At 55.4% G+C, this 26,752-nt stretch overlaps 1 protein-coding gene and 1 pseudogene across 9 annotated transcripts; one reads left to right on the top strand and one right to left on the bottom strand.

Annotated features, from left to right (window-relative positions):
- The first annotated feature begins 275 nt into the window (after positions 1-275).
- On the top strand, positions 276-923 carry LOC117013951 (40S ribosomal protein S15-like; annotated as a pseudogene).
- Positions 924-5,015: 4,092 nt separating this feature from the next.
- Positions 5,016-26,519, bottom strand: GPRC5C (G protein-coupled receptor class C group 5 member C). Of its 9 annotated transcripts, none has more exons than XM_033090098.1 (6): positions 19,946-21,159; positions 17,423-17,626; positions 12,627-13,709; positions 10,219-10,313; positions 8,058-8,207; positions 5,016-6,526 (listed from the first exon to the last, which is right to left on the bottom strand). In XM_033090098.1, the coding sequence occupies exons 3-6, from the start codon at positions 13,675-13,677 to the stop codon at positions 6,494-6,496; spliced, it is 1,329 nt and encodes a 442-aa protein (XP_032945989.1). In that variant the 5' UTR covers positions 13,678-13,709; positions 17,423-17,626; positions 19,946-21,159; the 3' UTR covers positions 5,016-6,493. The 9 variants fall into 9 exon arrangements, with proteins under 9 accessions (XP_032945989.1, XP_032945991.1, XP_032945996.1 ...); XM_033090100.1 differs by having other exon boundaries at positions 17,476-17,626; XM_033090105.1 differs by lacking the exon at positions 19,946-21,159 and adding an exon at positions 19,562-19,740 and having other exon boundaries at positions 17,476-17,626.
- Between the last annotated feature and the right edge of the window lie 233 nt (positions 26,520-26,752).

The raw sequence follows: 26,752 nt of genomic DNA, 5'->3' as shown, positions 1-26,752 counted from the left end.
ATTTTCATGGAGAAGGAAAGAATGAGAGGAAGGGAGGAAGGAAGGAAGGAAGGAAGGGAGGGAGGAAATAGTAAAACCTCCCCCAGTTAATGTCCTTCACTGCCAGGTCCCAGGGACCCACCCCGTCCACTTTTACCTGTTATGGTGCCTTTTGATTCTCTATGCAAATACAGGTAAATATGTGTATGGAGGTGGGGGACTATTAAAACCTTCCCTGTAAGTATGGGAGTGAATCCTTTTGAAAAATCCTACTTTCTTTCTGAAGAACCGGCAAGATGGCAGCCTTGGAGCAGAAGAAGAAGCGGATCTTTCGCAAGGTCACCTACCGCGGCGTGGACCTCGCCCAGCGGCTGGACACGGCCTCCGAGCAGCTGATGTGGCCGGACAGCGCCGAGCAGCGCGTGGCAGGACCGGGCCTGCGGAGGAAGCGGCACTCGCTGCTGAAGCGCCTGCGCAAGGTCAGGAAAGAGGCTCCAGCCCTGGAGAAGCCCGAGGTGGTGAAGTCCACCTGTGGGACATGATCATCCTGCCTGAGACCGTGGATGCACGGTCGGTATCTACAAGGGCAAGACCTTCAGGTGGAAATCAAGCCTGAGCTGATTGGCTACTACCGTGTTGCCCCGAAAATAAGCCCCAGTTAAGATCGTCAGCCAGACAGACGCATTTAGCACGTTACGATGGTGTTCCGGAAGATGACATGACTGTTACTTGAATAAATGTAGGTTGTGGTACCTGAAACAAATAAGACATCCCCTGAAAATAAGCCCGAATGTGTCTTTTGGAGCAAAAATTAATATGAAACCCAGTCTTATTTTAGGGGAAACACAGTGTCTGGGCAAGTTCTCAATAACCTACAAGCCGGTGAAGCACAGCCAGCCTGGTACGGGGCCAGCCACTCCTCCTGCTTCATTCCCCCCAAGTAGCCTGCCTGGCCATAAAGGCACAGACTCATCTAAAAAAAAAGAAAAGAAAAAAGAAAATCCTACTTTGCATGTGGGGAGGAGGGGTTGGTGCCGACAGTGTCCTGCCCCCACCCTCTCTGTGCCCTCCGCTTGGTGGTGATGACCACTCCCACGCGGGCCTGGTTAAGAGACTGGAAGGAATCTTCCCCAGCTCGGTCTGATTCGTTTTTTGTCCTTCCCTAAAACCCCACTCCTTACCTTCGAGTGTGTATGTGCATGCACGTGTCACGTGCGTGTGTGTGCGTGTGTGTGTGTGTGTGTGTAATGTGTGTGTGTAAGGTTTTTGCCATCCCTATGGAGAGAACAGGCTGAGCCCCTGCCACGTCTGGTGAGCTTCAAGGACTGGGGTCCATAGCTGAGCCCTGCTGACCGGGATGCTCCCCTGCGTCTCAGTTCTGACAGCCTCAGCCCACCGGGCCCCCTCCCCCAGCTTCTCTCCAAGAACCCCAAGGGTGCCTGATGGACATACTGTGTGAGTCTCTTCGTGGTGCCACAACTACTCTGCTGACTGCTAGTGACAGGAAAACATCTGAGTCGCCCTCATCCCATCCCACGGCCTGCTCAGCACCCACCTTAGAGCAGGGACTGAGAAGGTGTTTGCACAGTGAGAGGAGCTGGCTGGCTGGCTGGTCACGTCCTGCCCAGATGTTGTCAGGCTAAGGGTCTCAGTCCCCAGGCTGGACTGAGATGTCTGTGAACTAGCCTGGGGCGTGGGGGGGTGCCTCACAGACTCCTGGGCTGGTGGGGACCTACAGCTCCAGGCCCAGGGAGGGCCCTGTGTGGGCTGGCTCAGCACCCACTTCATACCCCACAGAAGTGGTTCTCAACCACGAGAGAGTTTGCCCCCAGGGGACATTGGGCAAAGTCTGGAGATATTTTTGGTTGTCACAGTTAAGAAGGTGGTGGTACTACTGGCATCTAGGCCAGGATGCTGTTTAGCATCCTACAGTACACAGGATGTGGCCCCACCACAAAGAATGATCTGGTCCCAATGTCAGCAGTGCGAGGCTGAGAACCCCGCTCTAGAGCCAGATCCAAGACAGAGGTGGGGCTCCCTGGGCACCTCGTTGCATTACACCCACCCATGTAATGTAAAGAGCCCAGTGGGCCTCCCGGGAGATTCCTTCTCTTGGGAACCGGGACCTGCTATGTGCTAGGCCCAGAAATACAGGGATGTATGCTGTAGGTACCGGCCAGGATCCGCGGCTTGCAGCCTGGGAGGGGAGAGGAAAAAGGCCACAAGGCTGCAATCCGGGAAGTGAGGCTGAGTGGAAGGACCCAGGCAGGAGTGGGGAGCGCGGCGGGAGCCCACTGAACAGCCAGTCCCTGCCCTGCTGGTCCGGTGGCTGGGATCAAGTTGCAGGGATGTCGGGCGGGGCTTGGGGTGGGGAGCAAGAGGCGGCCTCGGGTTGGCTGGGGTCGGGGGCGGGCCCTCGCTGGAGAATGAAGTGAGAGCGCCGGAGTCTGGATCCCCACCCCCACCAGCCACCACTACAGGTGTGTGGGGGAGAGTGGGGTGTCTAGGGTGCAGCCAAAGGGATTCGGGAGCCTGCGCCCTCCCTACACCCACTCAGGGCCGGGCCGGGCTGCCGCTGTGACGCTTTGTCAAGGAACCATAAAAGCTTCTGTGGTCTCTGGTCCCCACTGGCTCTCTGCTGCGGTGGGACAGTGAAGGAGCAGCTGTCGCCTTTGTGCGCCCCGATTGCGGCTTTAGAATCAACACAGGGCTCCTTCCCAGACCCCTGGCTTGGAGAGGCCTGGGGGAGCGAGCAGAGAGCCACTGGGATTTGGCCCCCTTGCTCACGGGGACCCAGCGCCTCTGTCCCAGGCACAGCCAGGCATTGGCATTGCATCCACCCAGCTCCGCTCCAGGCTTTGAGTCACGCCATTGGGATACACCCTCAGCACAGCCCTGTGGGTTGGGGTCCCTCCCATCTCCTGGGGGCCCCAACTGCAAGGCTTAGGCAGAACTGGAGCTTGAGGTCCATTTCACAGATGAGGAAACCGAGGCAGAGTCAGGAAGCTGCCCAAGGTCAGGGAGCTAGTAAGAACCAGGTCCCGCACAAGGAGCCCTGTTGACAGCAAAGGTGCCCTTGGGAAGGGGTGCCTGTTGGAAACAGGAGGTGCCTGCCTAATGCTAACATGGATCCAGGATGAAACCCACTCCCACTTCAGCCCTTGGGCCTGACCTGGCAAAGGAGGAGTTAGGCTGTGAGCCCCAGAGAGCAGGGACCAGCTCTTGCTCATCTCTATGTCCCCAGAATCAGCACTCAATCAACATTTGCTGACCGACAGAAAGCAGTTCAATCCTAGCTCTTCAACCTGGCTTCTTGACTTCCTGTGTCCCAGGGGACCCTCTTAACTTGTTTATCCCTGTCATTCACTGCCTTGGCACTGCCAAAGGGCTTTCCCTCTCCTTAGCACCCCCTTCCAATCGCAGCAACCTGCCATCCCACCCTCTCTGGGGACCCGATGCATGAGGGACAGAAAAGGGAAGATGTGGCACCTCCAGAGGGCTGACAACTGGTGGGATCTATACTAGAGACCAACTAGAGATCTGGACACAGGGCAGCTAAATCCTGGATGCTCTGCCGTGGCCATGACTTTCAGGAGTGACCTTGAGGGGCTGGAACACTAAACACAAACTCGGTGTTAGTACTTCCATGTTACAGAGGAGGAAACGGAGGACTGGTCAAGAGAGCTGCTGGAGGTCACAAAGTTAGTAAGCAAGAGCTGAGACCTGAGTCCATGGCCAACAGATTTCTGAGTCATAGTCTCTCCTCTGCAGACCTGCCTCATGCTACAAGGCTAGTTGGTCTCCGGCCCCCACCACCTCCCAAGGGTACTGCTGTCCCCTCCTTCAATCACCTGCATTCCACAGAGGGACGCACGGCCCCAGCCTCCTGTTATCAGCATCCTTGCAAGGAGACCAAGGTCAGAGCGGCGCCCTGAGCCCAAGGAGGATGAGGTCAGAGCATTACCAGGCTGGCGCAGATGCTAAATAATTCATGGACTGCTGTGAGTGGGGTTTGCAGCTTCCGGACGGCCCAGAGTGCAGACAGCAGACAGGAAACAACGTCTGGTCACCAGCACCTGCGCCTGACCACATCCCCGTGGGGCTAGAGAAAGAGCTTAGGCTTGGTGAGAATGGGTTGGAGAGCTGATGATAGCTTACAGCTGCCCTCACTAGATGCGTGACCAGGAGCAAGTCATTTAACCCGTGTCTTGCTCTTTATATGAGATGTGAGGGGCCCTGAACAAGTGTTGGAACCACATGTGCAAACTGAATGCTGGGTGTGCTACTTGGCAGGCCCTCCTGACCCAGGGAAGGTACAGACCATCCCCTGGCCCCAGTATGTCTTCCCCTGAGCCCGGCATTTCACCCCACAGTGTCCCCCAGAATGCCAGGCAGCAGGACGATAAGGGTGGTCCCCTCTCCTGCCTCATCCGGAGGCCTTGTGTGTTGGGGTGGGAGTGGGGGCTGCGGCACTGCTCTGAGGCCTGGCTGGTTTGGGAGACCTGGTCCCCCTCTTAGAATAAATTCCCAACCAAGAAAATGGTTAATTGGAATCAAACAGCCTTTCTTGGTCTAGAAGGCCAAGGAATAAGAGTTAAAAATATATATTAATAAAGCCCAGAAACATTCTTAATGGACACAGGGATTCCGGGGTAGTAATTCCTCACCCATGGAGGACAAGGTCATTTAATTCCTAGCATTTATGAAGTCCAAACGACTCTGCTTTGAGCTACACGGGTTGACAGAGTGGGCGTGAAATTCACCAAGGTGTTGGCCTGACCTTACCTGCAACAGGTTCTGGCCTATTCTGATTTTCGTCCATTCATTCAAGACTTGTTTGTGATGCAGCTGGACCACTTCTCTGTCTTCTCCACTTGGGAAGGACTGGAGTGAGCAGGGGCATGAGGTATACCTGAATCCAGGCAGGCCTGCATCTTTTAGGAGCCTCCCCAGCAGGCCCCCAGGGGACGCAGACTATGAACAAACCTACATTCACTGCAGGCCACTCCGTGGCTGCTTGGCGCTGCAACGACTCACGTGAGACTATCAAAAAGCAAGATAGTGCCTTTATTCACCGTAAGGGATCTTGGGGCCACTAGTTTAGATCAAGAGACACCTGAGGTGCGCCGAGCTTCCCCTTCCCTTCCATCAGAGGGAAGTTATACTCCATTCTTGGAACCGAGCAGCCCTGTACAACGGGGGGATTGTCTTACGTGGATGTGTAGCCCTACTCCTATCTACAGGACCTGTTCACCCATCTAGCTCTGGAGAAATACTCCAGTGACTAAGGCACAGGCTGCTGGGGGCAGGAGGGTGGCACTGGAGCTGGGACTGACTACAGGGTGCGGTTGGGCACAAGCCAGCTCACCTCCACTTCTCTTGTCCTCGCCCTCATCTTGGCACCTAGAGGTGACAGTGATGCTGGGCTGAGACCTGAGCACCAGGGGCACACCTAGGAGCCCCCCCCCCCAAGACGAGCCTGCTCTGCCTGGTACCAGAGGACAGGAAAAAGCCAGGGAGACCAATCTAGAGAGATTCCCGAGTCTGGAGCTGTGCACATCTGTCCTTGGTGCCAGCAACAAGCAGGTCCCACAGATGTCCCTCCCTTACTTCCCTGGTGGCCGTCAGGACCCTCCGGAGCACATCCTCGGCAAGGGGAGCAGTGCCAGCATGGAGAGGTGCCCAAGGTGAGGTAGAAACCTGTATTTCTGCCCATCCAGAAAAGGTACAATGTTCAGTCCTACACCCCACAGGTCTGTCCTGGAAGAGGCCTAGACTCCAGGGCTCGTGGTCCTAGATACTCAGCTGGTCCCTGAGAATGCAGCCCAACCCCCATCTTGTGTCTTCATGGGACCCAGTTCATCGAAGGTGGGGAAGGCATGGTGGCGGTGGCCACGGGGCACAGAGTGAAGCACCACAGGGGCTCAGATCCCAGACCCACAGGCCATGAAGTGGAGTGGTGTCTGTCCAGGCCTCCCCTGAGCTCTGCCCCAGCTCAGTGGCCTTCCACAGTCCAAGTGGTGGCAGAAGGCCCAGGACCAAATTCTGCCACGGTGTGGCTCCAAAGACTCGTAGAGGAGATTCACCTGGATGCACCAAGGCGCAGAGAGGGGCTGGACACCAAAAGACGGCCAGCAAGGCCCGCGGGGTGAAGACAAGAGCATCTGTGGATGGCCATCTGGGAAGCCACAGCATGAGGACACCGGACTGTGATGTGGGAGGAGGGTGTCACCAGGGGGCTGGAGGCAGACTGGTATGCAGACAGCTCCCTGTGGCCTCAGTCACTTGGGGACCAGGAGAGGCTGGGCAGGACAGGAAGGGGGGTGGTCCTACAGCCCCAGCCATCTGCCTCGGGGTTTCACAGGACCATCCCCCCTCAGTCCACTGCTCCAAGTTGGTGGCCTCCGGGCCCTCCCAGCTCCAATGACAAGGGCAGGAAAGGTGCTGGGCCCTGCCCAGCCTGGACACAGGAATGAGGACATCAGGACGATGTGTAGTCCAGGGAACAGGGCGTCTACCATCTCGTTTTATTTTGTGGGGATTGAGCCTAAAGTAACCAGAAAGAACAAGCGTCAAAGGGGACCCTACGCTCGGGGCCCAAGTACTAGTTTATACCAAAAACAGCGCTGGAGTTCCCGGGGGGCTGGTGCAATGTGACATAGAAGGAAAAGCTTGGGTGAAGTTTGACTTTTTTTCCTCCAGCAACCTTTCTCTCCTTTCCAACAGAAACATTTTTTCCTACAACCAGTGTCAGAAAATAGCTTCTGGTTAGTTAGGGAGAACATTCCCAAGCCGGGGAGGGGCGGGCTTGGCAGCCTGGAGCCAGTGTCCAAGGGTCAGGACACTGCCAATCATGCACGACCAGGCCATTGGGGCCCGCAGACTGTCCCAGGACCACTATCCAGTGGTCAGGGTCTCGAGAAAACCTGGCCGGTCTGGGTTTGGCCACTTCTAAAGGCTGTGTGGACTCTCTGGGTCAGTCTGCTGACCTGAAAGAGGGGGCAGGAAAACGGACACCCCTAACTTACCCCAAGGCCCCATCTTACCCGTAAATGATACAGGATCTCAAATCTGGAAAGGAGAATACTGTCCAGTCCATCTTTCGGAGCAGTTGGGAGACCGACAATGAGCTAATGTGAAAAGGCTTTACCCTGAGCAAATGAGCATTTTAAATCCTGCCCAGGAGTGAAACCAACCACAGCCTGGCCTGGTCCTTTCTACTTGATAAACCCACTTAGTAACGCGATCTAAGAGCACGGAGCACAGTGATCCTTCCATCTCGTCTCCTAAAGGATCTTAACCACCGTTCCCGCCGAGAAGGCCTGAAGGTAGCCCATCTCCCCTTACACACGCCTTCACTGGACTGCCTGCTGGGGGGGGTCCCCACATGTGGCCAGTGGAGGGGGTCCCAGAGCAAAGCTGCCTGCTTTCAGACAAGCTCAGATGCTGGACTAGACCCCAGACGGGAACCGGCCCAGAAGTTCATTGTGGGCACAGAGGACAGACAGGGACAGTGGCTCAGCTGGAGATTCCTTCACTGGGTAGAGGCGTCAGCCACTTAACTGCACAGAAGGAAAACTCACAGCAGATTCACGGAGGAGCAGTTCACCAGAAACCAAGAGCCTGGGTCAGAAACGACATTCCCAGAGGAAGGGTTACTAAAGCAGAAATGTGTTTTATTAGGCACCTTGTTCCTCACAGAGGAGCAAGACCCCGGACAGAAAGCGCCTGTGAAATCTCTCGAGGTTGCAGGAATCTCCACGAAGACTGTAGAGAATGTGGGCGCTGGCAGGCCACCACCCCAAGAACACTATTTGGCTGGAGTGTGACCACTGAAGGGGACCCTGGCATGAAGCTGGGGTTGGCTCCTCGACTCCACAAACACTGAGGAGTGGCTGGGGGTACTCAGGACACCCACCCAAACATTGGCCGACAGGGAGGGCCCCACGGCTGAGGCACAAGCTGCCCTGAGCCAGCAAGAGGGGACCTGGCCCAGGCCAGGTCCCGAGGGCCCTTCCCGCATCTGCCTGTCGCCTCCTGGCGCCCACTCAGTCCCACACGTAGGGGTTTCTAAAGACCTGAGAGTTCTTGTCATCTTTTGGCGGTGTGGCCGCATGGTGGCTCTGGGCCGCATACATGTCTTCAGCCCGCAGGGTTGAGTTGGCACTGCCCATCACCTGGCTGTTGGCGGTGGCCCGTGGGAGGATGACGTCATAAGCTCCTTCAGACTGGAAGGAAGAACAGGCGGTCTCACAGCCAGGTTCCGCCAGGGCGGATGCACAAACACGCCGCTTCCTGCAGGGCTGTGCCTGCCAGCTCCCCTTTCCCCGTCCTCCAGACAGGCCCCAGTGTCAGGCTTGGATGGATAACGCCACCTCTGGAAGTGGAGGGCCTGACCTCTGACCTGAGCCCCTTATGTCACCCAGCAGAGGGCCAGGCCTCTGGGCATTCCAATGAGGCGCCCTCCCCTCCATTTCCTGGGGTTTCGCTCAGAGACTGACCCTTTCAGATGAAGCCTCTTCTCAAGCCCCCTGCCTCCTCGAAACTTGGGGTCCAATGGAAGGTGAACCACACTGAGCTGCTGTCACCTGTCTGGAACTCCCAGACTCCCTTCCTCCAAGACTCTCTTACCCGAGTCCCCCCAACGGCATGATAGCTGCTGGTGTGCCTGGTGAAGGACACGCGCTTCTGTCAGAGCCTGGAAATGCCCACATTGTCTTTCTTATCCAGGAGTCTGGGCTGGCCCATCTGATTTGCGACTTAAATCCCGAATGGTTTTGCGTTTGAGAGTTTTAAGGGTTTGGAGACCCAAATTCTCTGCCTGAAACGTGGTTAGAGCTGGTCCTGTTCTTATGTGGCTGAGACATAGTTGTCAGGTGCAGAGGGTCCAGAGGCTGTCCCAGCTGCCCCCCTGGAGAGAAGGTGAACTCCTGGCCCCACCTGCCTTATCTGCAGGGAAAGAGCTGCCACCAACCCCCTGCAGCTCCAGAGCGCCAAGCGGCCTTGGGGCTGTCCCAGTGGTCTCCAACTCCCCCTCCCCTTGTAGATCCTGGACCGTCCGGATGGGCATTCTGAAACCTGGTGTGAACCAGAATCATCTGGACTATTTGTTAAGCCACATCCACACCTAATTGTGGCGGGGCTGGTAAATGTTTAACACCTGGGGTTGGGAGGGAGGAAGCCCGATCTGCAGTGTTTGCAGGTCTTTGTACGTGGTTACGCCCATCGTGGCAGAGTCTAAGTCATCAAGGTGATGTCACCGAAGAGATGCTAACCACGGCTCACATTTTTAGCAAGATCCCAGGTGACGGTGATGCTGCGTGTCTGGGGACCGCATTTTCAGAATCATTGTCATACTGCTGGTCCAGCTCTCCCAGCCCCTTCCCTGTGAGTGAGGGGTGGTAAGGTGAGGGCACTCTGGGTGGCTTGGGCCTGGAGGACTCTCTCGTTTCAGACACTCCTTTGCCCATCCCGGCTCCTGGCTGGTGGCAGGTTCAGGCTTAGGGAGACAGAAGGGCTGGGTTGGCAGTTTCAGAGACTTTTGCTTCACCCTGCCCCCGGAGCTCACAGGGGGAAGGGATGAGAACACCACCCTGCTGACCTCCCTGCTTCCTGTTCTCAGCATCCTGCCAAGGCAGGTCACTGACCTCTCCCCACAGCGACTGCCAGGCCCGGAGGAGGAACATATATGGAGTGAGTGCATTTCACTCACCATCTTCCTGTTCCCACCCCCTCCCTGCTAATGGAGCATCTGGTTTCCAGAACCCAGGGGAGGTGTGAGGTCGAGAGCGCTGCCTGCTGGTAGGGGGAGGGGAGCTGAGGCCCTCCTGGGACAGCTGTGGTTGAAGAGTAAATACCTTTCCAGACCTGCTACTTGGCCCTCTGCCCCTTTGGGGCCACCAAGAATTGACACCTACCTTAAGCTGCTAAGGGTGAAGCTGGTAGCTGCCACCAGCTCAAAGAGCCCGTCCAGCACTCTCCACAGCATGCAACCCCAGTCAGTGTGACGCCCCGATGACAAGGTGTAACTAAAGGCCATGGATACATCAACTCCAGCAAAAGGGCATCAGGAGCCAGGGCTCTGGGTTCCCCGAGTCTGCCGTACTAAATGGGGACACCTGCCTTGTTCCTACCCCGTCTACCCCACCCTGCAATGGCCACACGGCCCTCTTTACCCACCCACTGAGGCTGGGCTCTGTGGCCCCAGCAGGGTCATGGGGACCCCGGGACCCCACTCACCGGGCCTTTGTGCATCAGGGCCATCTCAGTGGGCTGGTACACACTGGTCAGCAGCTGCCCGTTGTACCCACTGTATGGTGATACCGGTCTCTTGGCTGCAAGGAAACAGGAATGGTTGAGGGCTGGGCTCTCAGCGCCCTTTCACACACTTGAGCAAGGCTCCACGGGGGACAGGGAGACAAAAGAGGGGCCTAGGCCCCCCAGGGGGTAACATCTAACCCAGGGAGGGAGCCTGGCCAGGGGTGGCCAGCTTGGGGGAGAGGCTGTAGGTGTGGGGGCCCCCGGAATTCAGCACCCCTTTGCTCAGATGCACGGTGAGCACGATGCTGCTTTGTCTTCCCCTCGGGCTTTCCTGTAGTGGGGGGTATCCCCCCCTCACCAGTCAGCTCAGAAAAATGCTCCTGTCAGCAATCTTCATATCCCCATCCGCCCTGCGGGGCCAGAGGCCACAAGGGGCACATGGGCCTTCGGCCACCTTCCAAGATGGCCAGCCTCCAGCTCCGGCGTCTATGGCTGTGGGCCAGCTGCCAGGCGCTGGGGCACACACAGCAGAGACCCCATAGCCCAAGATTCCTCATGTCTTCAGGGCATAGCTGGTGCTGAGTTCCCAGGACCCACCGCCCAGAGCCCCCCAGGGGGACTGAATGCACATCCTGTCCTGCGGCCCCTGGGCAAGTCTCCAGAACTATTTTCAGCTCCAGGAGACTTCGGTGTGTTGGTTTCCTGATCTATTCCACCCTGCTGGGCGCTCCCAGGGTGTCTGAGGAAAACTGCTGACCAACCCCGGGACCCAGGAGCAGGCTGGGCTGCGAGGGCAGGGGCAGCGGATGTCTGTCTCCTGCAGGCCGATGGCCCCAGAGCTCTGAGGGACCACAACTATATTGGGCTTCTAAGTGCCTGGTTCACTGGATTGATTTTTCCATTTGGGAAAAAAAACCCTCAGGGCCCCAGAAGTGTTTGCCTTGAGAGGACAAAGGCTGGGAACTATTTGGCCCTGACAAATAGGCATGGGGTGAGATCAGAGGTAGGGACGGCAGAAGCTCCTCCCAACACTGTTCACAAGCCCCCTCTCTCCTGCCAGCCTCATCAATTGCCCCCACCTCACGTACCCTCAACTGGCCCACTGTGTGTGCCAGGGGCCACCCTGGGGGGCAGATCAAAGATCAAGTGCCTGGTAAGACAAGGGTCACTACTCTCCTCAAAGCGGAGATTACGGAGATCTCAGTTTGTAGAGAAGAGGCAGGGAGATAGTTCTCCGATTCAGGACCTTTCCTTGCTTCTAACTCTGACCTCTGGCAGAGGCCTCAGAGCTGGCACTTGACAATCAGGCAGGTAAAGTCTTAAGCCCCTGGACAGCTTACTCAGCAGTCTGGAGTCAGGGGCAGGGCTCTGAGACTGCACCTCTCGATTTCCGAGTCATGTCAGATCAAGGGACTGTAGCCAGCCTGCTAAGAGGCTGCTAAGAAAGCATGTGCAACACAAGCAACAGGACACATCCGGAAAGGCACGTGGCACACAGCAAGTACTCAAGAAATGCTAGCGGTCCTCGCAGTTCACAAATGCCAGAGAAATACTCCTTCTTTCGGGAGCTGGGAGCTCATCTGGCCAAGTGTCCCAGAGAAAGGCCACCCCCATTCCTGCCTCCCCAGGGGGGCTTGGCACAGGCTGCAGAGGCTCCACCCCCCCTTCCTGCCTCTTCCACCCCCAGGGGCAAGGGTGGGGAGGGGAGCCCTGACCACCATGGAGTGCTGGACTCTGCCAAGAAAGTCTGTCCCATTAACAAAGAGCTGGGGCAGGAGCTTGGGGACAAGCCGGCTGGATAATGGGGCGCTGCTTATTAGATCAGTGTGTGGCATGAGCGCTTTCATTAAAAAGAAAAAAAATGTATAACTGAAAAGACTTTTAAAGGAAACTAAGACAACTATGGATATGTACATTAATGAAGGATAATAATAATAGCAAAATAACAGTATTGCACACAGCTAATGGCTAATACTTCTGGAGTACCTTCCAAGTGCCAAGCACATACATTAATTAATTCCTATGAAACAGGAGCCATTATTATCTCCATGTTACAAATAAGGAAACTGAGGCACGTGACGGTACAATACCAATCGACACTGGTCAGTTCTGGGATGAACAGGAAGAAATGGGGTAGAACTATGGAAAAAATTGGGAGAAACGTGTTTTATCTGCAACGTTTCAAATTTTTTGGCGAAAATATATTCATGCATTACAGGAGTATAGAAAAAAAAAAAACTTTAAAAAAATGGAATTTAGGGACTTTAAGGCAGAACACTGTAGATGACTCTCCAGAACCTTCCATTTCACTCAAGACCAGCCCCGGTCCTGCAGTAAACGATGTGGAACAAAAGAAGGGGTGGTGGGGAGGGTGTCCCGTGACCTACCTGAGGCTGGTTCGTCCATGGAAAATGCCTTGTTCTCCACAAACATACTCTGGCCCTTCTGCTCTTTCAGGATGGTGTCGTAGCCCACGCCCCGGGTGGGGTATAGGTCCCCTTGGTAGCTTTGCTCCGGGCTGGCCTTGGTCACCTGGGATACCTCGGGGATGACGTAGAAGAGCACAAAGGCCCAAGCATTGGCAGCGAGGGCAATGGCCAGCGTGGGGTCGTCCCAGGTGGGACTGTTGTGCTGCTGGTTGCCGTAGGTGTACATGACAATCCACACCACCCAGATGGCGATGGACATGGCTGTGGTGAGCAGCACGAAGACCCCGTGCTTACGCCAGCGCTTGAAGCGGCCACACAGGGTGGGCCAGGCCCCCGTGAAGGCTCCCAGCAGCAGCAGCATGACATAGATGAGCGCCATGACAAAGTCCATGTTGGCAATGGCGCACGGGGACGCCACGGCCCTGCCGGCACTGCCGTTGCCCAGCGGGCCGTCCTCGCCTCCTCCCCGGACCAGGGTAATGATCAGCCACTCCGTGTTGATGATCACCTCCACTAGGGTCAGCAGCAGGGCCACGAGGAAGATGACCCAGCCCCGGGGCCCATGGTTCTTCCGGGCCAGGAAGTTGAGGGCAAAGACGTGGGCCACCAGGCAGGAGAAGCAGATGGCGAATAGGACCCCAAAGAGGAAGCGCCGAGAGGCACAGGTGGAGAAATCAGGCTTCACCACGCAGGCAAACACGAGGCAGAAGAGACCCAGGGTTCCCAGCAGGAAGAACACCTGGGTCCCCAGAAGGCTCCGCTTCTTGGTGTCCTGCACAAAGGGGAGGCTGGCCACGAGGATGATGGTGAGGACAAAGGTCGTGACGACGCCCGCCCCAGCCACTGCTTCCAGAACGATGCCCCAAGCCCCAGAGCGGTCACATAGGTTGTAGTAGAGGGGGTTGAGGTCCGGGCTGCAGCCAGGTGGGGCATGGTTCTGGGCCTGGGCCCCTGGGAACAGGAGGAGAGGCAGTCCCAAGCATGTCAGCAAGGCTTTGTGGATGGCCATCCTGGCTCCCAGGCCAGGCTCCCACTGGGTCCCTAAAGACACAAGGAGAAAGGCAAGATTAGTCCTCCAAAGTCAGACTCTGACACCCAAGGTGCTCATTCTCCCACGCTGAAGTGGGGCACACAGTGACAGTTGATCGTAAGATTGTCCCTCTGGGCTTCAGAATCCTTCTTAACCCAGATCTCCTGGGAGGCATAGCAACGGACCAGAGAGGCAAAGGAGATGAAGCCCATTTGTCATCCCTATTCCTAGTCACGGAAGAGGACAAAACTGTCACTGAATTTTCAGGTCCCTCCTTCCACCAACCGTAACCTGAGTCCAAATGTCCCCTGAGCTCTGGCAGCTGCGGGGGTGGGGAGTGAGGGGGTTTAGGAGCAAGCTTATGCCACCGATTCAGCACTTCCTCTCTTGCCCTGGTACTTCCAGAGTTCAATAGGCCACATACCACGCCCCTGAACTCCTTCCCTGTGATGAATCAGCCATAGGTTCACTCATTCCATCATTCATTCAAACAAATATTTAACAAGTACCTGTGACAGGCATGGACCTACAGTCAGAAAAAATGAAGACAGTTGAAAAGCTGTGTTTATCAGCACTTCCCCAAGTCCTCCTACCACTTCCCTTTTCTGCCCTTCATTTCCCCACTTTTAGTGCCAAGGCTTCTCTTCAGAATCCAAAGTTCTTTGTCTAGCTCCATGGCTGAAGTCTCAGAATAAACTAATTTTTCAGCTAGGGAGTTAATGACTTAATGCAAAAATTCTCCTATGAGGCACTAACATTTTAAAAACAAGAACCAGGCAAGAGCAATGTAAAACCCAAAGGAATGCATCTATAATGAAAGACTTTCAAGGATTGTAGCTGGAAGGCAAGAAAGATGTCTTGTACTCACACCAGGAAGCTAACTTGTTACTCCATCTACTCATTCCACCTGTCCCGGATATCAGCTTTACCAAAGAAAACCAACCCCCCTCACTACCAACTGGATTATTTCCTGTATGAAGTGGAGGTTAAGAATGTGGCAGGTTAAGAGAAATTAAAGACCAAATCAGTCTTTCCCAATCAAAGGCTTTACATTTACTTGGAGAAGAGAAAATTTAAATGCTCTAAAACGCAAGTTGTAAATTCCAAAAAGTCTGTGAAATGCAGGTACTCCACATTTAAATCATCCCGCATGTTCAACTAACTAGTTATGACCCTGCCTCTTCCTCTCACCTCTTGGGCCTACAACTGTCCAGAAAGACAGCAACCAAGCTTTCCTGGGCTGATAGTAACCACTAGTGGATGGCAAGGGAACGGCATGATCCAGCTCTATCCTCCCCACCACCTCTTCCTCTTTGTGTGTTTTTGGGGGGTGGGATGGAGGGAAGGTTTGCACAGTTTACTCCCTGATGTTGTCACCATTCCTGGTTACTTAATTTCTAATAGGCAAACAAAAATCCTAAATCTCAGTCGATAAAAATTGTTTCTCTGTAATTGATAAATGGAAGGACGCTTCTACTAAGTCAGGGAAAATAAAACTCACAAATGACGTGAAACTGATGTAATAATAAAGATCAACAATTTTCCACGTCCTTTAAGATAACCTACACGCCCCTTGGAAATATTTCAGGTGTCTCAGCCTTCTCAGCTACCTCCACATCTTTCAAGTAAGCTTGCTTTTCCCATGAACGGTGTTTTTTTCCTAAATTAATTTCAATTACAGTTGACATAGAATATTACCATGTTAGTTTCAGGTATACAACAGAGTGATTAGACATTTACACACCTTATGCAGTGATCACCGTTAACTCTTAACAAACTAACATTCTTACGTGAATTTTACTATTGTTTTCCTAAATAACTGGCACTGTAATAGAGCTAGTCTCTCTTGACTTCCCATGCAAAAGCGAGTTTCCCCTACATCATGACTTAAATTAGCTTTTGTGGGAGACTTTGTGTAATCGTAAACCAATGAAGCACACACAGTATTTGCAAGTGCTGGAAAGAGAAAAGAGGAGTCAGGAAGGGCTAACGGGTAAGAAAGAATATTGAACGGCTGCAGGAGGTAATTCACAGGTAAGATGTTATGAGATTCTAAGCACTCAGCCCTATCTTGGGCGTCTCTGGCTCACAGTAAAGCTGCCAGAACTTGACGTGACGCCGGGAGCTGTGGAACTGAATGCTGAGAATGGCCACCCAGACTTGGCCTCTGGGAACCCACACGTCTTCAAGTGCTTTTCGTCCTACCTCCTTCTTCCAGGTTCCGGTTTAGAACAGGCCATAATTCCAAACCCGCAAATATTTACTGTGCATCTGTGGGACAAGGCCCAGTTGTTCTCAGAGCTTTGGAAATACAAAGAGGAATAAACACAGTCCCTGACTTGCCGGTATTTAAAAATCTAATAGGAAAGATAAGATAGGTCTACAGGAAAATTACACTAGGAAGAGTAAGATAAGTGCTGCACAACAGAATTTATCTCTAGGGGACAGAAAGGTGCTACAGGAACACAAGAGGCTCTTCCAGCTGAGGGGCTCAGAAAAGACAGAATGGAGACCTTCCATCGAGTTCACCAAGTACGAACTAAATCGCTGGCTGACGTCAGATTAGAAATGCCACAGGGAAGGAGCGTGGGGCATTATACGAAGGCGACGGGGAACCACTGAAGGCTGTTTTTTGAACAGTGGGGGCATAACCAGGGTTGGGCTTTAAGATTTGAGTCTGGCACAAAGAGCACAGGCAACCAATTTGTGGAGGGCACATTCACCCGGTTTAAAGATCGAGACCAAAGGTAAGCCGTCATGGGTTACCTGAAAGATCCTTTCCAAAATAAAATCTAAGGCCTGGTTGGATATACGGGAAAGGTTGCTAATAAACCCATGATACAAGTTCATATCTGTTAACAGCCCCGTCTTACAAAACCCCAAGCCAGTGTGGGGAAGGAACAGACTTTCCTCTACCCTCAAGGTTCTTCTGGCTGGTCTCATAATCAAATAAATAGACGTGAGACAGATTGGCGAAAGGACCAAATTGAATACATACATATATATGGGAACCCCCACACACACGACAGTCAGAGACCCTCTCCCCACCCCTCCCACCCCCACTCCCAAGCACAGGAGGCTCAGAGTTAGAAAGGGAACACGGCACTTAAGACATTCTGAGCTAATGAGGTAAGGTGCCTTGAGGGTTTCAAAAGTTCATTTGCAGGAAGATTAGAAGAGCAGACCTTTAGCAAACAGAGGTTTGCCCTGCCCTATAGATAGGTCAAAAGAGGTTATCTCTGATAATTTATTATGGACAAGGCCCCTAATTCAAGTTCTCTTAGGTAGTTAAGGTAGGGGTGGGCAGAAGTTTCTCTTGAGCCTGTGGCTAGGCTACCGTGGCCTTCGGCTCAAAAAAATCTGCACACCACAGAGGCACACCTTGGGGTGACTCCTTCTGGACCCACACACCAGGTTCCATTTAACCCGGTTACCCTTGTCACTCCTTGATCCACCTTGCTCTTAGACCCACACCTGCCTATACCCTGCAGGAAGCCACGCACACTAGGCCAGGGCCAGAGAAGCTTCACAGCTCTCACCCCGATTTCCTCTTAACTTTGCCATTGGTCCTGAACCTTACCCTTCAAGGCTCCCCTCTGTCGGCCCCACCAAGAAGGGAACTTCCAAGGAAGGAAACAGGAAACTGCCTCTGCTCCCCCATCCAGGTACCACGCTGCCCAGTTGCCCTGAAACTTACCAGCCCCATGAAACAAACCATTCCCACCCTAATATGTCTCGCTTCTCTGATCCCTGGAAAATGGAAGGGCAAGAATATACCAGGTCGGCTGGAGAAATTAGGCCAGTGGGACCTGGCTCTTGTCCACTGCCTAGGACAGCCACCCCTGGAAGCCAGCAGCAGACTTAGTGAAGGAAGCTCAGAAGAATTTGACCTCCAGGAGTCCAGATTCAGCCGGTCTGCGGATGCTACCTTTTAAGATGAAGGGGGAAAGGATTTCAACGAAACGGACCCAGCTCTGCCTGGAGACTCTCCCTCCCATGGGTCCTTAGAGCCTGAACCTCTAGGCTGAGTCTCCTGAGACCTGAACGTTAGAAGCATGTGTGCACATGTCTCCCCTACTAGGCTCTTAAGTCTGAGGATAGAGAAGAGGACGCGTCCCCTGCAGGACTGAGAGCCTTGCCTTGAACACAGCAGGCATCTGACAATCATTCCCTACCCACGCTCAGTGCCCCCTTATCCCCACCCCAGGTCTGCCTGCTTCATTTTGGAGTCACATCTTCTGCTTTACAGGTCTCAGTGGGAGTGGGAGGGGGCCCTCCTCCTGCCCCACCAGTTTCCCCCTCACATGGCTGTAGCCCACCCTAGCTGCAGATTGTCTTCTGGACAAAAGGGCCCTTTTGCCTCACCTCCCTGGAATCAGTCAAACAAATATTTTTAATCACCTCTGAAACCAGCCTTTCCCCAGGCTCAGCCACTCAGCCCAATCCAGTTCCAGAATCCCCTTCCGCCCTCTTTCCCTCTCCAGGGCAGCAGAGAGGCCTCAGGGGTGCCGGTGGGTTCAAGACCCAGCCAGCCCTGACTGGCTGCATCCAGCGAGGATGAGGCAGCCAGGCCCTCTCACCTTTCCAGAGCACCCCCCACCCCCAATCCACACAAAGGCCTGAGAACCATACTGAAAAGAGCATACTGGGCTTCACATTGCTGCCCTGGTCAGTCTTCCAGGCTCAGGGGCACAGAGTAAGATCCAGACCACAGTCAGTGGTTACCTTCAAGGGTGCCACGACCCTTGAGAGCTCCCTCTTGGACGGACCTATGCTCACCCAGGAATCCCAGAGCATCCTCCTTCCTCCCTGTCTGTCACCACTCAGCAGCCTGTCAGGAGAGATGGATGGACCCACCTCTTCCCCTCCTCCTCCTTCCTCTAGGACCTGAGATGTAGGGAGCCACCTCAGTGCCCAGGTTGTGGGGCTGGGAGGCCTCCTGGAACCCCAGCCTGGCCCTCCACACCAAGGGTGGGCTCATGGGCCAAACTTCCATGAGCATTCTGAAACTTGGATGTCCCAATCCAAGGGTCTGTTCTGGAATGTGCCCCACCCGCCACCAGCACTCCCTCCCCCACCCCCAGCCACACATCATGGCTCATGGCAGGGCAGGGGGCGGCTTCAGGAGCACAAAACCATATTTCCACATATTCTGGTCCCCGTGCTTTAAGGATCAAGACTCTGGCGTTCTTAAGTGACGGGGTTTTCCTGGATATAAAACTGCAGGCCTGGGGATGGAGGGGCGCTACTCAACCTGAGGCTGGAAAAGCCATTGGGGGTGGGGGGGCAGGGGATCTAGAAGCCACGCTGCCAGAAGTAGAGTCTCTCTGATTGTCTGAAAGCCCAAACTTGTGGCAGGAAGATTCTGAGGGTTGCCCTCTTCACTCCTCGCGTCCTCCACTGGGGTCTACACCGACGCTCCCCCGGCCATCGGGACAGAAGGCCATCGGGACAGAAGGCGCAGGGCAGCCAGCCAGCCTCTCTCCCCCATTTCCTCTGGCCACAGAAACCTGCCCTCCCTATCCACGGTAGGGGGCGGCGGAAAGGACAGCTGCCCAAAGTCACTATTGACTGTGGATTCGCACAGAGCGGCAGCGAGTTTGGAGGGGGCACCTCTTGGAGACCCTCATCGCGGAGTTCTGCCCCGCGTCTCCCTCGGAGCGCCGCGCCGGATTTCCCGCACCCGCAGTCCCCAGCGGGGTCCGGTTTGGAAAGTTTCTGTGAGTGAACGCTGTTGGCGTGGCGTCCTCCGCCCCTGCGTTCTCCACCCCCCGGCCTAAGCCCTCGCCCACTCCGGGCCAGACTGACCCGACTCTTCCGGGCGGCCGAGGGGAGGACGGGGAGGGAAGGCAGCAGCCCTTACCTGGGACGCGCCGCCGGCCGGGCTACGGCGCGGCGTTTGGGGCCAACTCCTGCCCCAGGCGGGGCGCGGGCGGAGGTAGGAGGGACTCGGCTCAGGACGCAGGGCCAGGCCCAGCCCTGGCCTGGGGTGGCGGGGCCCAGGCGGGGGCTCGGGGCGCGGGGCCTGCCTCTCCCGGACCGTGGCTGAGCTGGCGGAGCTCGGTCGCTAGCTCTCGCGCTGGCCTCTCCCCGCGCTCGATTCCTTTCTCTCGGCGAGGGTGGGCCCGCGCCTGCATCACCGTGACATCACCTCCATTCAGGCGCTTATCGGGCGACCGCAGCTCCAGGTATGTGCAATCGGTTTACACTGTAACAAAGCCCTCCCATCCCTCCCACTCCGACTCACCTCCAGGCTCCGGCGAGTCGCACTTTCCGGCCGGGGAGGGAGATCGGAGTTTCTGGCGGAGCTGGCAAGTGAGTTGTTGCTGTTTACCGCCACGCCCCCGCGTGCGGGCGCGCGCACACTCACGCGCACTCACTTTCTGCACTCAGCTTTCTCTCCCGAAAGCAGTTTGGGGTGCAACCCAGCGCACCTTGCGGGCGGACTCTCCCTCCTCGCATTTTCTAGAGCGCGGGCGTACACGCGCGCGCAGGGGCCGCCTTGGTGCGTCTCTCGGTGGCATACATCTAGCCTTTGTCACCTTCGTCCTGGCTCTCCCGTAAGACACCCACCGGACACAGTTCGCTGCTCTGGACTGGAGCAAGGCGCACTCTCAGACACAAAGTCCGCCTTTGTCACGCCTGCTGCGCTCCCTCCCCTCGCCGAGCTTGCACACGTGGACACACCACCCACCGAGTGTCCGCTCTTGCACGCGTGGTCCTTCCCCAGCACCCAGGCCACCAAGTATGCGTGGGAACACCACAGTGCACGCCCCTAATGCGATGGGCTGAGCTCAGAATCACTCAGGACGGTGGGCGAATGTCGCCCTGGGCCCGACTGCCCAGCGCCTGGGTTTCCTGCGACCCTCCCCCAGAGTCGGCCCAACTCTGAGCGCGCGCTCCCCTTTCCGTGTCCCTGTTTTTTGTTCCGACTTGTCCTAATTAGCCTTCACGCTCCTGTTCCCCGAGGTACAGTATTTAACCCGGCCCCTGCGGTCTCGGCGCGGCGGGACGCGTGGGCCGTGACTCCGAGACCTGCCCCTCCCGCGGCCCGGGGACTTTTCCACGAGTTCGGCTCTCCCTAGCTTTCTCCACGCCCCACCCCTAATCCCTGCCGCGGGGTGGATCAGCCGGTTGCCACCCTTTCCCCTCCGGCCCGAGTAACCAGCAGAAAGGGAACCGCAGAAATGGGGAAGCGAATCCAAGCTGGGACTTCCCCGGCCCAGTAAACAAGAGATTTTTCGGCTGCCCTCCCCCGGGGCTGCGGGCTCCGGCGACGTGGGCTGCGCAGTCCCCGGCGCCCAGCGGGGCCTAGTTAGCACGCGCTGGAGGCCCGGCGGGGCCGCGGCGCACCGGGAAGGGAGAGATTGCTGGGCCTGGCCGGGGCCCAGGGGACGCAGAGGGAGGGCAAGGCGCCGGGTCTCCGGGGTGCTGGTTCTCGTGACGCCGAGTTGCCTGGGGGATAGCCAGCGGCGCGCGGTCGGAGCCAGCCGGTGGCGGGACGTGTTTGCTCAGCCTGTAGCGCCGGGCGAGGGCGGTGGGGGGGAGCGGAGGTGGGAAGAGGGGAGGCAGCGGGTCAAGGCTGGGGGTGGGGTGGGGGTGGCAGGGATGGGGGAGGGGTACCTGCCAGGGTGTTTGAGTGCCTCGGTCTCTGACAACCTGCAGTCTAACTCCGTGAATCACCCTGAGCTGCCGGAGCGATAAACCTCTGGCCGGCTCCTCCCGTCGCACACCGGCTTTTCGGACTCCAGCAGGGAGTGTTTGCTTAGCGGCTGGAGCTGGCGGTGGGGCCCAGGTTTTCTAGAACCTTGTCTGTCCCTTTCTGTGCCTTGCCCTCGCCGGCTGGTCTCGGAAACGTGGCGAAGACTGAACTGTTTCAGTTCTTTTCAATATGAAGAGGAAAAGCACCTTTCTGTTGTGCCTTTGGTTTCCCTCCCCTAGCAACAGCCCCCACCCCACAACTCAGGGCCCCCCCATGCGAGGGTGTGCAGACGCTTGTAAGGTCCAGGCAGCTGGGTGCCCACCACGAAAAGGCGAGCAGCTGGTCAGACCTACGGACATGGATAAGTCACTCTGGCTTTATTAAAAAGACTCCGAGTGCTGAAATCAGTTTGCTGGGAGGGGTCGCTTATTAGAGTGACAAGCCAATTCAGAGCCCCCCGAAAGGGATGAGGGAAGTGGCCTGAGAGAGACCTCTTGGAGACAGATGAATTGTAGATCTGTCTTCGTTTACATTCAAACTTTGTGAACCCCTTCACTCTACAGAGACCTTTCCGGAGAGGCAAGTCTTCCCCCTCACTCTGGCCCCAGACAGGGGGAAGGTAGGGGGACCCGGTGCCTGGCCACCCACTGGGAGTCATTTGGACAGAAGCCTGGACACCCGAGCGGCTGAGCTCTGCCCTCAGCCAGCCCTGAGCGGCACATAGCAGTGGAAATGTAGGGCAGTTTTCTGAGAACTGTTTGCTTGTTTTCTTTTCTCCCCATCTCACTGCGGAACAGGATCTGTCTTCAAAACAAAGCCCGGCCCTTGGGGCGGATGGCCTGGGCCTCTAGGTCTCCAGGGTCCCCGGTACCCTCAGCTTTCTTCCCCCAGCCTGTGCTCCGTGAGCGGTGGGAAGACTGGAAGTGGAGGTGGTGAGAACCTCACCCCGCGATTCAGAGGGTGGTGGGTGCTGCCGGGTACAGCAGGCCTGGGGTGACTAGAAGGGAAGTTCTGTGGGAGGTGATGTTGCTTTCCAAGACAAGGGTCATCTTTGCCCCCAAATGCCCCTCCCCCAATTTAATAACCCACAGGCATATAAGCCTTTATGAATGTCATTTTCACCTAATAATACTTGGAGAAGTGGACCCATATGGGTACTGCCCACCCACTGTTCAGAGAGATCCGGGACGAACGAATTGTAAAGGAGTATCTTCCTCTCTCCGTCCCTTCTCCAACATGGCGCTTGAGTTCCTGCTGGCCCACGGAAACTACCTTCATTCATTGGACTGCTTCCTTCTTTGAGCTGCAAGAGTCTAAGGTACTGACCAGGCCCAGGGGTCAAGAGCAGCTCTGCCGCCTGCCAGCTGTGTGACCTGAGCAAGTCACTTCCTCTGAGCCCCACTTTCTTCTAAAACCTGTATAACGCCACCCCACATCTTGTGGTAACATCTAGATGAAGCTGCGTCTAAAGGTTCCTCAAACAAACCTGGCCCAGGGGTGAGCCTCTCCTTTCCTAGTCCTTCCCCTCTGAGCGTTAGCCCTGTCAGTTAAAAAGGCCTAAGTTTTTCACCCAAACTTGTAAAAGCTGCTTCTCTGACATCCGTTTGATTCTGTCTTATTATTTATCAGAATAGCCGTGGCATGCCATGCTCTAGGTCTTCATCTGTGCTGTTCCTTCTACCTCCAACATCCTTTCCCTCCCACCTCCCTTTCTTGGACCAAAATGTTAAACTCTACATCAAAGCTCAGCTCCAGTGCCCCTTCTCTGCAAAGCTTTCTTTCCCTTCCCCGGAAAGAACTATGTGACCTGCCCTGTTTCCCCATGGCCTATTATACATTTATTTATTTTTCATTGATCTTAGTGTATCGTAATCAGCTTTCTAAATTGTTGTCTCCGCAATTAGACTGTGCCCTTCTCAAGAGCAGGGACATGTCTCACATCTTGTTGTCCCTGGCATCTGGCCCAGAGCTGGGCACACGGCAAATCCATTATTCTATGACCCAAACAATAGCAGCAAGGGTTGAGATACAGCCCCTGGAGGGCAGCCCGCTGCAGACCTTCCCCTCACCCAGGGGCCTTGCAAACAGCCCTGCACCTGCTAGCATATGTCCTGCCCATGGGGGCCAAGCCTTCCTGGGAAGCAGGCAAGCCCCAGTGCCTGGTGAAGAAGTCCACCTTTCTGGGCCAGCGGAGCTCTGTGTCCGGAATCCAGGGTGGGGCCTTGCCTGGGGTCCTGTAACACTAGGGGTCAGTTCTGTTCCCTAGAGGGACTTCCCTTTTCCCTGGGGAGCAGCAGTCCTGGAGTGCAGTTTCAGCTTGCAGAATCTCTTTCAGGAGCCATTTCCTCCTCTGGCTGTGGGAGGCCTGCTCTCCCTTCCAGCGGGTGGAGTACCCCTGGTCTTGCAGCCAGTGGAGCGAGAATAGTTCTAGTTCCGAGAATACTTGCTCACTGAGCTGAGGGTGGGGCTCTTGGCTACCTGACAGGTGGGTGCCTGGAATCTAGTGCCAGGTCCCTACTACCCCACCACCAGCTGGTAAACAGATTTTGCATTTGCCCTCTGCTTGCCCCGGCCCCTGTATTAACTGGTTACTGTCCAGGCTTCTGTGTCTGGATATGTGTCCTTTTCTCTTGGGCTCATAGGACTACCTGCTTGGAGCAGCAGGTGCCACCTGGGTTTTTGAGAGGAGCCAGGTACCAACGTGACCCCTTAAGAAGCAGGAAGCCAGGGCAGGGCACAGGTGAATGTAATGCTCATTCACCACAACCAGTTGCCCATGGATGATCCTTCTGGAAATGTACCCGGAAGTGGGCCTTGGGCAGAGCCTGCTGGAATGTCACCTGATCCTGAGCCCCCACAGTGGCCACAAAATCTTTTCCCTGTCCTCCCCTCCTGTCCATAGCTCAGTGGCCCCTGACCAACTCCCTGTGGAAGAAGAGGACTGGATTTTATGAGCTGCGCAGGTCTGGGCAGTCTCCACCAACAGACTGAGTGAATCTAGGAACCAGGGTCAAAGCTGAAAGTCCAGAATTCAGGCCCCTCAACCCACCCTCCCCTTCCAAAACCAAAAAAGAAATGTGCAAACAGTGCTGTGTTTAGTTCCCCCATACCTTCTGTAGAGTCTTACCCCAGATCTGAGAACATTTCAGGGCGTACCCTCTACCTCATCCCAGTAGCTAGCTAGCTACACACGCCCAAACTGATAACCCCTACATGCAGTCTTCCTACCACTCCCCAACACCTCCAGACACCCTGAAACCCCCATGCATTGTGGGACACTCCCCGACTTAACCCAGCACTCTTTGCTCACAACACCTTCCCTGGCTCCCACTGCCTCTAAGTGAAAAGAGCAAACTCCCTGGCCCGGCATTCAAGACCTCTGCAAGCTGCACTCGACCTGGGCTCCAGCCTCATCTTCCTCCTCTCCCCCACAGGAAGTGGCCACTTGGGCCTGAGAGGTCAGCTCTGAGTCAGACCACCACACTTGCTTTCCCGTCGCTTCACTCACTGTTGCCACTCAATCCAGGAGGCCCCCACCTTCCTGCCTCTCTGAATCAATCCCCCTTTGAAACCTTTGACTCCCCCCAGAAGCTTTGGCTGGTGACCCCACCCCGTAGCCCTCCTCCCTCTGCTCTCCCACAGCCTCCGCCTGGCACTGCTTTGCACTGTTTTGTATCTCACGCATAGGATCTCTTGTCTCCCTAATTCTGCGATAGGCTCAGTGGAGAATGGACTCTAGATTTCATGTCTATTCTTCCTGGCAGCCCCTACAATATTGTATTAATAGACATATTAATAAAAGTCGACAGTAAGTATCAGTGGAATGATTGGCCAAGAACTGGGAGAGGCCATCAGCCTTCCCTCAGGGGAAGGTGCAGGTTTGGCCTTGCTGCTGTCCTGCACCCAGCACTCAGCTCCTGGCTCCCGCTGGCTCCCAGAACCCCAGGCCGAGAAGTTCAGAGCAACGCTGGCTAGTCCGATAATGCATACCCGTAACAGCTTACCTCTGTAGCACTGTACAATTTTCAAAGTGTCTTTTATATATATTTGATCTTTACAACCCTATGAGTTCAATAAGGCAGGTAGTCTTATCTCTATTTTATAGATGTGAAAACTGAGGTTCATTAAGGCTAAGTGACTTGCCACGGATCAGAGCCCATTTATTTGAACTCGGTTGGACTGGCATGTCACTTTGCTACACCTCAAAGCGCTCTCTCATCTCTTGGCTAGCTCTTCATTTTCTGCCTTCTGTTTGTTCAGGTACGTGTCTTATGTCCCCAGCCCGGGAGTAAGCTCTTTGAGGGAAAAACGTGTGCCTGATCCCTCTTTGTGTTGCCTTGGTGCCTCGCCCATAGTGGGGCCTCAGGGAATATCTATGAAGGAGTAAATAGATGAAGGCTTTGCACAGGCCAGCACAAGAGGATGCTCGCCACAGAGCTGACCTGGTGTCAAGCGGGCAACCTCCCTTCTCAGCTGCCCTCCCTTCTCCCAACAAGCCCTTTACCTTCGGAAGACAGCGCCTTGCTGGGCAGTTGTCCTGCCTGTGGCAGGGTTGTGTGTCTCCCTTTCTGTCCCTTCTTCCTTCTCCAGCCCTGTTCTGGTGGCCACCAGCCCCTATGGGCACGTCCTCTCTGCACACACTATAAACTGCCCTGCCTTCAGGGCCACTCAGTCCTTCACCAGCCTTGCCAGACACCAACATAGTTCACTCAACAGCATTCAGAAGACCTCCCCCTCCCCTGAGATTTGAGGGTGCCCCTGACTCTCGAACTCAGCCTGGACACCAAGGTGATGGGGGAGAGCCAGGGTGCCACAGGAGAGCCAGACGTGCCCACACTCACCAGGGATGGCGCCTCCAGCAGGGCAGGGCCAGCCAGCCAGCTGGCTTCTGGGTTGTACCCCGTCCCAGCTGTTCCCTGCTCTGCTTGGGGCTTGACTCGGCTCCCTCACCGGAAGCCCAGCTGTGGAGTAGCCCGAGGCTGCCGGGAACCTAGCCGTGCTATTCTGGGAGTGTGTTGGAGCTCCGGGACGCCCGGCAGCTGCTGAAATTTCAGCCTTTTTGGTTTCCACGCTGATCTTCTATCCTCTGATGAAAAGGCAGAGTTCAGTCATTATGTCAAGTCCAGAACCACTGATGGCGTATTTGAGGGTCTTAATAGCAGCTGTGGTTAAGCTAAAGAGGGACCTGGCCATAAATAGTCTATACTTCAGCTCTCTGATGCAACAGCCTTCGTTCTTGCTGTCACTCGTGTGGCCCATAGTCATTTTCCTTTAGTTTTACAGTTTGTCCTCATACCCTCCTGCTACGTTAACCCATTCGCAGGCATTCTGGCACAGTCCCTCCAGTAAAAG

Source organism: Rhinolophus ferrumequinum, chromosome 21 (assembly GCF_004115265.2).
Source record: "Rhinolophus ferrumequinum isolate MPI-CBG mRhiFer1 chromosome 21, mRhiFer1_v1.p, whole genome shotgun sequence".
In the NCBI taxonomy this organism is placed as follows: domain Eukaryota; kingdom Metazoa; phylum Chordata; class Mammalia; order Chiroptera; family Rhinolophidae; genus Rhinolophus; species Rhinolophus ferrumequinum.
This window is presented reverse-complemented; position numbering and strand designations above follow the sequence as displayed.